Below are 13,734 nucleotides of genomic sequence, written 5' to 3' on the forward strand. Positions count from 1 at the left end.
CTATATATCGCTGTAAAACTGCAGGTGAAAAATCGAACCAAGAATATTTCAGGAGAAGTGGTTACAAGTAATAGACATCTGCAACTGGAGACCACATTGCTTGCTTCTGCTTATTAACATCTACATCAACCCAAGCACAATTGAGAAAAGGCAAAAACTCAACCAGTTAATATCGATCCTGTGTGACCTGGCCAGGGACCATTCCCTAGATCACTATATGATAATAGGTGATTTCAACACAAACCTCTTTCAAGATCACAATGAGGATGATGCTGAGATTTCCTTTGAAGGTACCTGGAACATCAATGAACAAACCAGGCCGAAACGCTGTCCACAAAGCTCGCAGAGGGAACTACTCGTCTTGCAGCTTAGCAATAAGGGCTTCAAAGTACTAAATGGCAGGTTAACCCAAGACACTCCCCCAATTGGTCAAGAACTGATGAAAAAGTTGCTCTTACCTTTACTACTCCATATGTAATGTGGAAATGTTCCCATTAGTGGAAAGCTATTGCATCACTCCACGCACAAAGAGACTGTCGCCCCAGACCATTAGTATAATCTCAAACCTGCCTCATCATATTTCAGCCTGTGTGACAAGCAAGGCAATCTACACCGATTACCTCAGGCGTCTCAAATGGAGATATGATATCAGGTGCTAAGTTGTGGCTGAATGTGTAAGACTCACTGCGTGGCCAGGTTCTGGTCACATTTCGCTAAATTGATGACTGGACAAAGCTCATCACTCAAATTTTCTAAGAATTCCCACAATCATCTAAAAATACTGATGGAGCAAGGACTTGAGTAAAAAGAGATTTGTTTGAATGCAATATTCTCCTGTAACCACTAACCTTGTACTAAACTTGTATTGTGAAATAACATGCATTACACAACATTTAAGAATAAGATTGACGCTTGCCTATGTGTCTTACCTACCGGTAACCCAAGTGTGATTCTAAAAATGTTCGCTAACCGAAATTCTTTAGTGCGTATGCGTCTACTATATCTATATAGTAGGAAGTATCTTTGCTTGGAGGGAACGTTCTGCACTTGCGCAGTAGCTAATAAAATGGTCGATTGAAACTCACATGCTTGCCAAAAAACTAAACCCAGCTATTCTACTAATGCTAGAAGAGTAATAATAAGTAAATGGGATTAGAGTAGAGATAGGTGGTATCCAGTGAAACCATTTATTTTTTATTTTCACATTTGACTTTTTGACTTTTCCAATAGTGCTTATTATGGGTCTCTTGACATCAACCACAATCTATCCCCTCTACTGCACATGCGCAGTGAATCCAAGATGGAAAACGCGGTCAACTTGAACATCAGCCAAGGCTGCGAATGGTTACTTTCATGGGAACCGAAACGACAGTCCACTGAAATTCATGAGAACTACTGGTTTTTTCCTCTAATATGTGACAATTACATTGTGAATACGAGTGGGAATAAAGACTGATGTAGAAAAATTAAGGGGTGGGGATTTTAAATAAAGAGCTGAAGAAAATAATGGGAAAAAGCAGGGTGTGATGATCACCTCCCCTTGCCTGTACAATCAGAGTTAGTATTGCCATAAGTTGGAAACATTAATGGGTGGTACCAGCTTTCAGAAAGGTATAATTGAGGTAGCTTTTAGTTAGTTAAGTTAGTTCCAGACAGAGATTCTGAGGTCCAGACCAGGATGCTGTCGGCGTGACGAGTGTCGCAGAAGAAGAATCAAACTATTAAGCCAATTATCTTAAGCAAATTAATTTAGAAAAAGATCGCGGAAGAATCTCAAGGAGGAAGAGAGTGTCAGAGAGGGGTGCTGCGCAAGCGTCGGTGATAGAGAGGTAGTCCGTCCTGTCCTGATTCCTGTCCTGAAGTCTTTGTTCGCTAGACCTTTCCTGTGGGACTCTTTCAAATTCCTAGGCCTGGGAGTTGGTTTTCACACAATTCTTGGTAATTATAAATATATCTGTGTATGCGCATATGTGCTTTTCTCTCTATCCTCTCCCTTTTTCATGCAGTATAAAGTATAAATTAATGCATTTGATCGATTACTGAATCTTCCTTCCAGTGAGAAACAGAGTTGGTTCTGTACTGTGTAAGTGGTTCACATGAATGTAATCCGAGATACATTTTAAAAATACATTCCGACTGTGATCATTTCTAATGTGTAAGTATATTGAAATCTTATGTCATTTCACCATCAACTAGTTCCAACTAATGGTCCATTGACCAGAGGAAAGAACTTTTGACCAGTGAAAGATTAGCTAGGGACTAGAGATAACTAACCTTGAGAATTACAAAAACATGACCCCAACGGTTATTACCAGTGTATTGTGAATGAATTTATGCGCCCAGGTGACTATGTGGAGTTAGATTACTTGTTGCTGGATCAATACCATTCAGTTGTATTCCATTAATAAGTAATTTCCACAGACGGCAACAATTAAACACATTAAGAAAGCCCACAACATCGCCATGAGAAAAGCTTGAAAGAACCACAGGAGCAACAAACAAATTCTAGCATTTAAGCAGGTGCAGAAAAACTACAAGCAAGATTTTCAGACAGAGAAATGTAGGCGCTTAATCCAATTCTGAGTGATTCTCTTATGTGAGAGCAAGAAAACCAACTCAAGGAACTTCTGGACCCTGATAAACAGGCAGGTGAACGGGTCCGGTAGGACTGGCTGCGCGAACACCTATTAATCAGAATGGGCATTCGAGTGGTGATTTAAATTGCCAAATGAACCGTCCAATCGTAACCACCACCCTTGTCACTCCCCAAGCCCAGGACTGCCAGTCCCCTCTCCTTGCAGATTTACAATCTCTGCTCAGTCAGTTGCAAAAGGTTATGTCAAAGGGTCCTTGTGCCCAACAGCCTCCCCCAGGCCTTCTTCAAGCAGTACATTCTCTTCTGGTGGCAAGCTTTCATCACTTTTTGATTACCGATTGAGGAGCTCAGAAATCCTGGAGTCACGGCATTGAGCCATCATACAAACCATCTACAAAGGGGGACCTAAATCATATCCTAGCAATATAGACTGATTGCGCTTCTGGATAACGAAGCAAAATTCTATGTCAGTCTGCTGCTCAAGGACCTGCACTAATGGGTGGAGCCATAGGGGCTCATCCCGTTTGATTTACATCAAAATCTGGCACATTATCCAATCGGTTATACATATCTATTCTATTAGAGAGAGCAATCACCTTGCACACCTTGTTACATTGCTGCTTCATAGACTTCAAGGTAGTGTTTGACAGAGTACCAAGGGGAGCACTCTGCCCCCCCCCCCAAAAAAAAGAGAAATAGTGCATCCCATCCAAACTCCTGGAGTCCATCATTCAGCTATACTCCAATACCAGGATTCGCAATAAACTGGGAGACTGAGCCCATGTAACAAGAAAACCACTCACTATGAGGGGTGTAATGCAGGGGCAAGTGTAAGTCCCCCCTACTTTGAGTTATTTATTTCGGATCGGTCTAAAGCCCTTGACACCATCAACAGTCACTCCCCAAAGATTGGTGGGAAACATATCAATAATCTACTTTATGCAGATAACCTTGCCCTGTTTAGCTACACAAGAGTAGGGTTGCATACTGTTAAACCTGATGTACTCCTACACCTCCACCAACAGCTTGGATGTCAACCTAAAGACTCTGTGAATATGATCAAATACAACGTGGGGGCCAATTCTCTTCTCCCTCCTGGAAGTTAACAGGGCAACAATGGGGCCATCATTGACCTATGGTAATGAAATTCTATTGGAAAAAGATTTCTAACTACCAAACAAATTTGTCACTAGGATATATTAATTTGCCCTCCGGCTGACGAGATCCTCGTCCGGCAGCCAGATCAGGTTGGAAGAGGGCCTCCATTATCAGCAGTCCACCACAGCTGGTGCCTTTCTAAATCTGTGCCACAAACTCAGGGCTGCCAGGGGTGGCTGTTTAGAGGCACTCCTTTGGGATGAGATTAAAAATGGCGTCCCCAGGCAACCGCATCCTCTGTACCTTGAAGACTGCCAAGTACATTGAACGTGAGTGAACTCTGGTCTTCCAATCTGAGACAACCCACCTTTAAGCAATGCATTAAAAAATGTGTACGCCTCTGTTCATACACTATGAAAAGGCAACTCTAGCTAAGCACAAGCATGCCTGGGCAGTCATCAACTCCTATCAGCCAGTGCCTCCTTTCTCCTACCTGTTTTGCTCCTATTCTAAACTCAAGATGGCATGATTCATGGCCCTCAGGCTCAGGGAATGGCCTTTCCTTTATACATCTTGCCAGATGGTGCAAGCCCTCGGAAGGAACAACATGCTGAGGTTGTGGTCTGTGTGAGTAATTATTTCAACACAGTGTCTGTCTCTGCACATCCTTCCTAGAGGAAAGTAAATCCCTTTAGAAACAAAAGTGGAATGAACTGGGCATTCGGTCATGCTGTCAGGCTATTATTGCCTCCCTTAACCCAGGCAATATCATCATCCTAAATATTCTGCTGGCCAAGTTTGTTGTTTTACCCGCCAATAAACTTGGCTGCCCTAGGCCTTCTCGGAGCAGCTCTGGTCCCTCACTCCTAGCAAACCCCCAGCTGTTACCTGATTCCAACAGTAGATTTACTGGGTTGAAGAGGCACCGATTCGACTGCCTCAGAGTGAATCGTCGTCTAAGACACGTCACTGGATGCTGTTAGACTGTACGTCTCGTGCGATCAAAGGAATGTTATGGGACCATCCCACCCCCCACACCCCACACCATTCCCCTGCCTTTTAATTATCCATCATTACAGTGGGTGTCAAGTGTACTTTGCTACCAGCTGAAGTTTAACGGTTGGACACCCCAGATATGCATGTGAAAAAATACTGCTACCACCCTGCTCCTGCATCGGGTGATTGCCCTAGGTGTGACAGTGAAAAACATATCACCCATCCCTGAACTGGCACTTTGCTGTGAATATATAGTTTATTATCTTCTTTTTATTTATCCCTTTAACTTGATGATGGTTTTAAATGCTCAGAAAGCACTTATATTTACCTTGTTGCTTTATCTTGGTGTTTGATTTGATATGATTGCAAATTGATTTTTAAAGTTTCTGTATCTATGTTCACGGAATTGTCTTTTTCGCATATTAGTCTTCCAGCCACTGGCACTTTACTGTGAATTTAAATTCTCTTTTTACTCATACTTTTAACTTGACGATTGTTTTAAGTGCTAGCAAAGCACTTATATTGACCTTGCTGTTTTACCTTGTCATCTGACTCAATATGATTGCAAATTGATTTCTAATGTTTCTGCATCTAGGTCGGTGGACTGATTTTCTTTGCACATTAGCCTTCCTGCCATGACGCTATGTGATTGTTTTCTCTTGAGATGCCGTTTTTAACTTACCGGTGTTCTTACTAAAATAGTAATGGTTTGTAACTAACCACACTATAAATTTACTCTAGCTCAGACCTGGGGTAAGTCCAGCGCCACACATGGCCAACCACTAGTACTAAAACACTCTTTGATAGAAAATAACTAAGTCAGGGACGCAAAATAGAACCAGATAAGAAAAAATGTTTTGAAATAAATGCATTTATTTTGACTTTTAAAAAATATATACAAATGTAATTTAGCAGTCTGGCACCATCCAAAACTAACTCACAGGACTGCAGTGCAAAATGAAATCTAATAGTTGGCAAACGAACGAACATGTGTCCGTCAAGTTTCACTTGACGGACAAGGTCACTTCTGCCTCAACCGCTAGCTAAGTGAGCGCATTAGCCACCCTCCCCATCGTAATAAAAGCCTTTGAACGCCAAGGCCTGTACATTCATGCAATACGTGACATTCTGGAGACAAAAAAAATACATCTTTAAAGTCTGCTCTCTAATCAAACCATGGCAAAAATACACCTGTTGTTGTGCTTTTATAGACAATCAGAGGGCGGTGGAGAGTAACACAGGTTGGGGGAGCAGCAAACGAGGTAGCGAGACAAAAAACACATGCATGTTCATGGAAGGCTGAAAGAGGAAAAAGTAGTTAACTGACTGCGAGCCATGGAAGGATACACATCATCCAATCAAAAGGATGGTAAAAAGCTCCATGGAGGGTCATACAGAAGAAGAGGTAAGAAGGCCATTGAATAATAAGGAACAAAATGAGTGTGACAAGAAAACCAACCAATGATAAGCGTGGACGGACTCTAAGCCTACTGTAAATATTGGTATTGTCTACAAAAGGCCTTTCACAACTGGTTTCTAGCTGTAGTATCCAAAACTGCATTTGCCCTATATATAGTTACTGCCCTATCCTACTATTAACATTCTCTTCCTATAGCTACTGAATTCTCGGTCTTTCTGCAGTATTATAGCTGTCTGTCACTTGAGAAACTGGTTATATGGTAAATTATTCTGGTCTCCTTAACAAATAAAAATAATAAAATTCACAGGACAAGTGAAAGGCTCGTTATTTAAAGAACATCACTAGGTAGGACTGGAATATCACTGAATGTTTTTAAAATTAAAATGTTAAAAGCAAGCATCTGGCAGCCACAGTTCGGTTGCTTTGTGGTATATTCTTGCAATATATATATATATTTTGTTTTAATCGCAGGGATTGTTAAGGCAGACCAATTGGTTTTGCCAATGATCGTTTTAAAAGTAAATAAGAAACAAGGGGTCCTACCGACCAGTAACACGAAATTCAAGGGCATGCAGAGTTATTTGTGTTCTTTACATAGCCATGAAGACACTCAGGTCGTAGCCATGATGAAAACCAAAGGTACAATGTGTAGTGTTTGCGGAAAGTCGATGCAAAATGTTGCCATCACTTTAGCAGTTTGTATGTTCATTGTGTAGTAAAAAAATAACAAATGAAAAAAGGGGAAATCCTACCAACTTGGTAAAGAAAGTATTTTGAATGAATTACAATCCCGTCCCTTTTAGTATTGTATATCAACTAGGTATAAGTCTTGGACATGCACAATTGTCTACGACCAATCAGTGGTCTATTGTTAAACTTCACATTCCCAAGGGACGTGTAGGAGGCAATAATAAATAGGTAATAAGACATACAGACGCCGGGGACACCTAACCATTGAAGTCAGAGGCGCAACTAGAGTCAAATTTCGGGGACTGGGGGGCTGAATCTGTAGGCAATCTGCAGAGTCGAGCTGCAGGGGCTCTTAGAAGGGGTGAAACAACAACAAAGGCCCATTAATATGCACAAGGTCTTTTAAAGACCTGTGAAGTGCTCGGGTGCGGCTGTGAGCGGGCCTGGGAAGTGTCTCATCCCGGGCTGCCACACACGACGGGGGGGGGGGGCTGAAGCCCTTTGAGGCCAATGGGTGTTGCGCGCCTGATTGAAGGCGTCCCCATTCACTCCAAGGCCAATGCATATCTATCGAGTTATCCCACTAGACTTATTCTTACAATTGCTGTCTGAAGACATGAAATTCACTTTCCTGTGGAGTGTTCAGCTTTCGTAAAAATGTAGCCATTACAGAAATGGGGTAACCCAATAATGGTCAAGGACCTGGGTGCAATGCGATACAAAAAACAATGGTCCTAGACCTCCATTTACAGAAAGGAATAGTAATCCCTACTCAGTGACATCCATTCTAGTGTGGCACGTGGGAAGATTCCGGGGTCCAGGCTAGACAAAGGGGGCATCGACGTTTCGACCCGTCTTAAGGCCTTGAGGGTAGTTTAATCCTTGGCCGTGCGGGACTTCATCAGGACAGGATGGGGCAACCTGGTAGGGGACCTTCTCACATACCCGCTGTTGCTCGCGGGACAGGGCTCTTCAGTAAGGCGTGGGGCTAAGGTTCATGGTTCCTATGGCCATGCGGGCTAATCCGCTGAGAGATACGTTGTGGAAGACCCGCACGGCCAAGGATTAAACTACCCTCAAGGCCTTACAACGGGTCGAAAGGTCGACGCTCCCTTGGTCTAGCCGGGACCCCGGAATCTTCCCAAGTGCCACAATAGAATGGATGTCTAGTCCAATTTGGAAATTGAAGGATTTAGATTGTATATTGTAAAACGTGGCCAGGCCCTATAGGACGGTGATTGAAAACCAGTCCAATTGTTTAAATGTGTCAAGCTTCCCTATGTCACCACTCTGAATATTCTTCTTCACCCACTCACCCTTGCTTTATGCACATTCCCTCTGGAGCAACTTCCTTTGCTAAAACTGCCAAAAACGTACAAAGAAAACTGTTTTGTTTCACCAATTCTCATGAAAATAAATGCATGGTGATTGAGATGATGGTTTGTTGCGCTTTCCTTGGTTTATGAGGATTAATGTATTGAATCCCATCAGCTATCAAACCGGTTCTAAAAAGCTCATAACTATTGAGTGATATCACGGAGTAGGGATTACTATTCCTTTATATAAATGAAGGTCTAGGACCATTCGTTAAAAAAGCAGGCCCCAGACAAATGACAGAAATCCTAAAATCATACGTCTGTCTGGTCTGAAGTCCACGGTGTTTGAACAAGGACACTTGCGATGGTGCGGCAGCGTGTTAAACAATATAGTGATATGAATGTCTTCACTTGCTGTATAGCACTTCTAGACGCTACCGAAGGAAGGACACCTTTGTCACGCATCCTCTATCCAGTGCTCTGTAATGTTAGGGTCTAATCCTCGAGAGCATGTGGCTTCTTGAGAGCATGGGCACTCTACCTATGAAGATGCGTTCGTTACCTTGAATTGGTAAAGACTTATTCTTTAAATGCAAATTTGTGTGATCTTAGGCAAGTAGGTACCCGCTCTAAAATGCATTCTGCGTAAAACGAGGGTGTAATTCCCATTCCCCCCTTCTCTCAGCACTCTTGGGACAAGATTGTCTTACATTTTAATTAAATTTAGGTGTAAGGGCAATGAGGATTATTGCCTCTCCCTGGGATTACGGTTCGTGATCCCAGTTGTAGACCCCTCCCTAAACTGGTAACCCGTTAGAATGTTACATTTGCTGGGATATTAAGGGACGATGATGTTTCCACCCTCCGGGGCTTTGCTTGTGCTGCGCCGCTCGCTATCCACAAAGCAGCAAGTTAAAGTTTGCCTGAAAGTAGCCCAGTCTCATCTACGTGAACACCACGTGACTCCGTTTCATGATTATGAAACTATATTTGTAACTTCCGACACGCACTATACGAACAGGAAACAATAACACACTTACCGAGCACAACAGGGTGTCCTGGAGGACAGGTGGGCGCCCCTAAGCCCACCGGTGGCAGCAGCAGTAACACAGCATATAGAAGAACGCACGGGGGTGTAGGAAGCGTAGTGCCGCCGGGGCTCATCTCTCCCAAGCATCCCGCGAACAGGAGAGCTGGATTCTACTACTATCCGACGGGAGCAACAGATCAAGACCAACTAAACATCCTCAGTCCAAGGCCGGCCTAGGGGAGGACAGCACGAGCGTCAGGGCCAATCACAGGACGGCGAGACGAGAAACAGACGCAACCAACAGCACGCAGAGTCACAGCGCTTCCTCCTTTGCTTCAAAGTCTTGAGAGCGAATGACGTTGAGAGCGAGTGCCCACACCTTCCTAGACAAGAGTAATCGCACGAGCAAGCATTTCCAGTTGAGTCAACGAACGCGGTTTACACTGGCCACGCCCGTATCTCTGTTTGCTGTAATAATGCCCCTGCAGTGCTCGTTCGTAACGAGGAGCCATTAGAGCCCGACCCGTGCACGAGCCGGACACGAAGAACTTTGCAAAAATGTAAAACCAAAAATGTAAATTATACAGCAATCATTACATAAATCTGTTCTGTAAAGTCTTTTCAATATACAAAAAGTGTATTTCTTTAACTTGTGGAAGCGTTGATGTTAGTAATAAACTGAGAAGTACTTATTAAAGGTGATCGTTTTTAAACAGGAATCATTAGTGAACTAAGAGGCAAGGCAGTTGCCATGTTTACTCTGTAAGGGGAACGGGAGGCAGGTTTATTTATTTTTTTATTTATTTATGCGTTTTTATATAGCGTGGACTTTACCCGAAGGTGTCAGAGCGCTTCACAATAGGAACAGTAATGATACACGAGGAGAAAATTACAAGTGAACAAATTACAAAAGCAAACGTTAAATTACATGAGGCAAAAGTGACAATTGTGAGCAAATAAAATACAAGAGGTAGCAAACGGTGCATTACAGGAGGAAAAAAGTGGCATGTGTGCAAGTTACAAAAGCGTACAAAGTACCAGTAGAGGTATAATACTGCAATAAATGGCAGACACTCAAACACTAGAACAAACGTTACGTAGGCAATGGTGGCACTTGTGCAAGTATCTAAAGCAACCAAAATGTAAAAGGTAGCAAACAGTATGTTACAAGAGAAAAGTGACAACTTCAAATTCCACAACCAAACCCCCAGGAATTAGTTCCCAAAACTATATATGAAGAAAGCAACATTACACGCTATTCAGCTTGGAGCAGGAGTACTGAGTTTGTGGTAAATTCATACACTTTTCTAATAAAATGTCACTACCTGATTTACAATGTAAAGACATTACAGAGAAGTAGCACATATTTCATACTGGGCTCACACTTGAAAGACGCGGGAAACTAACAGTTTTAAAAAGGAATTATACCAGTTTACAGCTTTTGACTTAAGAAAAGAGTGAGTTTGTAAGGTACTGCTCTGAGAGTTGTTAAACATGACGATCAACTTATTATGTGCACTTATAAAAATATTTTGAGTCAAGTACATGAGAATAATTTACTAGGTTTTTGTTGTTTCATAGGCCTCTGGGAAGGGAACAGACATATGTCCTGATCCAGTGACAAGAGGCAGGATGCCGGCATTCAGTACAGCATTCCAAGTCAAGTCAAGTCAAAGTTTATTATGTTTTTGGCTCTCAATGAGGGCCACATAAAAATAAGCACACAATTATACAATGTGAATAATAAAAATGACAACACAAAACGAAGAGAAAACACTACTTATCTGCGAGTAAAGCAATCATCAACATCTCCCTGTACTTCATTAATAAATATCTAAAAACCCTTTAAAAAATTTAAAAATTCTGGAACAAAACATTTCATTTGGAGGGCAGTAAAGTGCATGGAAGAACATTTTTACATTTACAATTCCCAATTGTAAACAAATTGGTTTTAACCATTTATGGCGCAATGGGCGCAATGCAGGACAAATAAACAAGACGTGATTACGATCCTGTACAGCATCATTACAGAAATTACATATTGGAGATACCCCATACCATTTTGCTAAAAGAATATTGAGTGGAAGCAAGTCATGTCTTAAAAGGTACCATAATCTACGGACTCTATGGGGAATATTCCAAATGAGGTATTGTTGGGCCAACTTTGGGATATATGTTTTTACCAGGGCTTCCCTTTCTTTTTGTCTAGGTTGGGCAAGTGTATCCAACTTATAGCAGAGTTCCCAAGATGTACATTTTAGTTTAAACTTTAGCTCAGAGGGTGAAAGTAGGAATAACGTGCTTTCATCCAATTCTAGCAGAGATACCGCTTTTCTAAAGTTTTTTACTAATAGCGAGAACTCGTTAAAATTGCCCAAGAGTTCCTTTTTGATAGCTTCTCTTAAGGTACCCGGTTTACCTCTGGCCAAACAGGCTACCCATCTTACGAGGGCAACCAACCCCTGAGCCCAACAACTTCGGAGTCCGAATTCCAGCCTTCATGAGGATATAGAGCATGCTGTGTTAAAAGAAGAGATTTTTCTTAATACCTTTCCTTCCATTTTTTGCATAAATCCCCATTGTTTCAACTCCACTAATTCAATTCCATATAGTAGAGTTGCAGGAATTTTCGCTCTAAATACATCCAGAAAGAGGGAGAAGTGTCTCTTCCCGGTAGCGTTGTACAAAGAACATAACCCCGTACCATGGGCCAGCGCTTTACGTGAGTTAAGTTCGATGTGGGGATTCTCACTAAGATTAGCTGATATTATTTTGCCTAAAAAGGTATAGGTTTTAACCACCTCGAGTTTTTGTCCGCCAATAGCCCAATTATAACTTCCAGACCTACATTTTTTCTTACCAAAAATGCACATGATTTTACTTTTCGATATATTAATTTTCATGTAATGTGCTTCAGCAAATTGGTTCAATGCATGTAGACGATTAGATAAACCCTTCGGGGTCAAATCTAAAACAAGTATATCATCCGCATACATAAGGACCGATATAGCTGACCCTCCAATTGTCGGAGCTAGTCCCTCATAAGCTGCAATGGAGGATGGTAGGTCGGCCGTATATAAAGAAAACAATATGGGCGCCAGTATACACCCTTGTTTTAGCCCATTCAGAGAGGGGATAGATGGAGAGAGACCCCTTTCTCCACCTTGTAGCACCTTACACCATGTGTTCGAGTGAAGAAACCTAACTAATTCGAGTAAATATCCAGGCATACCCAGTACAGCCAGCTTTCTCCACAGCGTTGGACGGTCCACCTTGTCAAACGCCGTGGAGAAATCTATAAATGCTGCGTATATGCCACCACCTCGTGCATATTTGTCCATAATCACCTGTAATAATGTCAAGTTATCTAAAGTTCCATGCTCTTTGCGAAATCCTGTTTGTTCCATGGGTAAAATACTATTTAATTCTGCCCATTCCGTTATTAGCATTAAAAGACATTTAGCGAAATTTTTTCCTATTGAGTCCAATAAAGCTATTAGACGATAGTTAGAAGGCTTATCCCGTTCACCCTTTTTAAATATGGGGATTAGTATACTTCCCCTCCAAGAGTCGGGGACTGTTCCTGATCTAAAGCATGCTTGAAATACTGGAAGAAGAATCCTACTCCAGGTGGTAACATTAATTATTGACATGGGCAGTTCGTCTGGACCCATAGCTCTGGAAGAGCGCATACTCTTTATCACGGTAGCTATGGATTTCTCGGTAGGGAGTTCTATTTTATGCTCTCTATTTGGGCCTGGATCCCATGTATCCCCCACTGCGCCATTGGGTGCATATAAGGTAGTCACAAATAGAGTCCAGACATCTTCCGCAATGGAGATTGGAGTGGGAGTTGTTATTGAACCACAGCCTTTCCTTATTATGGACCAGAAATCTCTAGATTTATTGTGGGTCGTAGCCTCTCTTAACTTGATCCACAGAGAATCTTCTTTTTCTCTTTTTAGCTTAGATCTCAATCTAACCCTCCTTCTTTTTAATAAGGCTAACTGATGCTCATTTTCCCCAGATCTATTAAGGTATTGTTTCCTAACGAGTTTATTTATCTCCTTATTTAATATTAGTAATGAGCTAGGAGAGAAATGTAACTTTTTAGGATTTCCCGTTTTCTTAGCTGTCTTGATGACTTTTTTGATAAAATTTTCGAGATGTAGAAATTCCATACCTTGCCAATGATCTAGTTCTAGTAAAGTTTGGGCAAGAATATTTTGTACATCCTTCATATTGGTAGATCCCCAAAAACATCTACCTGACTTACACTTAATAGAAAGGCCTCTATTCTTTAAGGACCAGGAATTGGTTTCTGGGGGAATTAGTGAGACAGTTATGTTAATCATTTTATGGTCACTCAAGGAAGAGTGAGAGATCACCATATCTTTAATAAAGGAGAACGTATCGTAGTCCGTAATTGCGTAATCCAAAATAGATTCACCCCTAAATGATCCATGTGTATAGTTAGCGGGAGTATCAGAGGGCATCCTACCGTTTACGATAAGCCCCTCTAAGTGACTAAGTTCCTCAAGGAGAATCTTACCTCTTTTATTAGTTTTTATTTTAGTAGGCAAGAGTG

The 13,734-nt window shown here is 41.7% G+C and overlaps 1 protein-coding gene across 2 annotated transcripts in view; it reads right to left on the reverse strand.

The window, feature by feature from the left end:
* The window catches only part of PLA2G15 (phospholipase A2 group XV), a 169,617-nt gene extending 160,217 nt beyond the window's left edge, over window positions 1-9,400 (reverse strand). For both annotated transcript variants that reach the window (XM_078670050.1, XM_078670049.1), the window contains exon 1: window positions 9,157-9,400. In XM_078670050.1, coding sequence (XP_078526176.1) covers window positions 9,157-9,280 — 124 coding nt within the window. In that variant the 5' untranslated portion in view covers window positions 9,281-9,400. The remainder of the gene's footprint in view (window positions 1-9,156) is intronic.
* Between the last annotated feature and the right edge of the window lie 4,334 nt (window positions 9,401-13,734).

This window comes from Lissotriton helveticus, chromosome 12 (assembly GCF_964261635.1).
Source record: "Lissotriton helveticus chromosome 12, aLisHel1.1, whole genome shotgun sequence".
Taxonomy (NCBI): domain Eukaryota; kingdom Metazoa; phylum Chordata; class Amphibia; order Caudata; family Salamandridae; genus Lissotriton; species Lissotriton helveticus.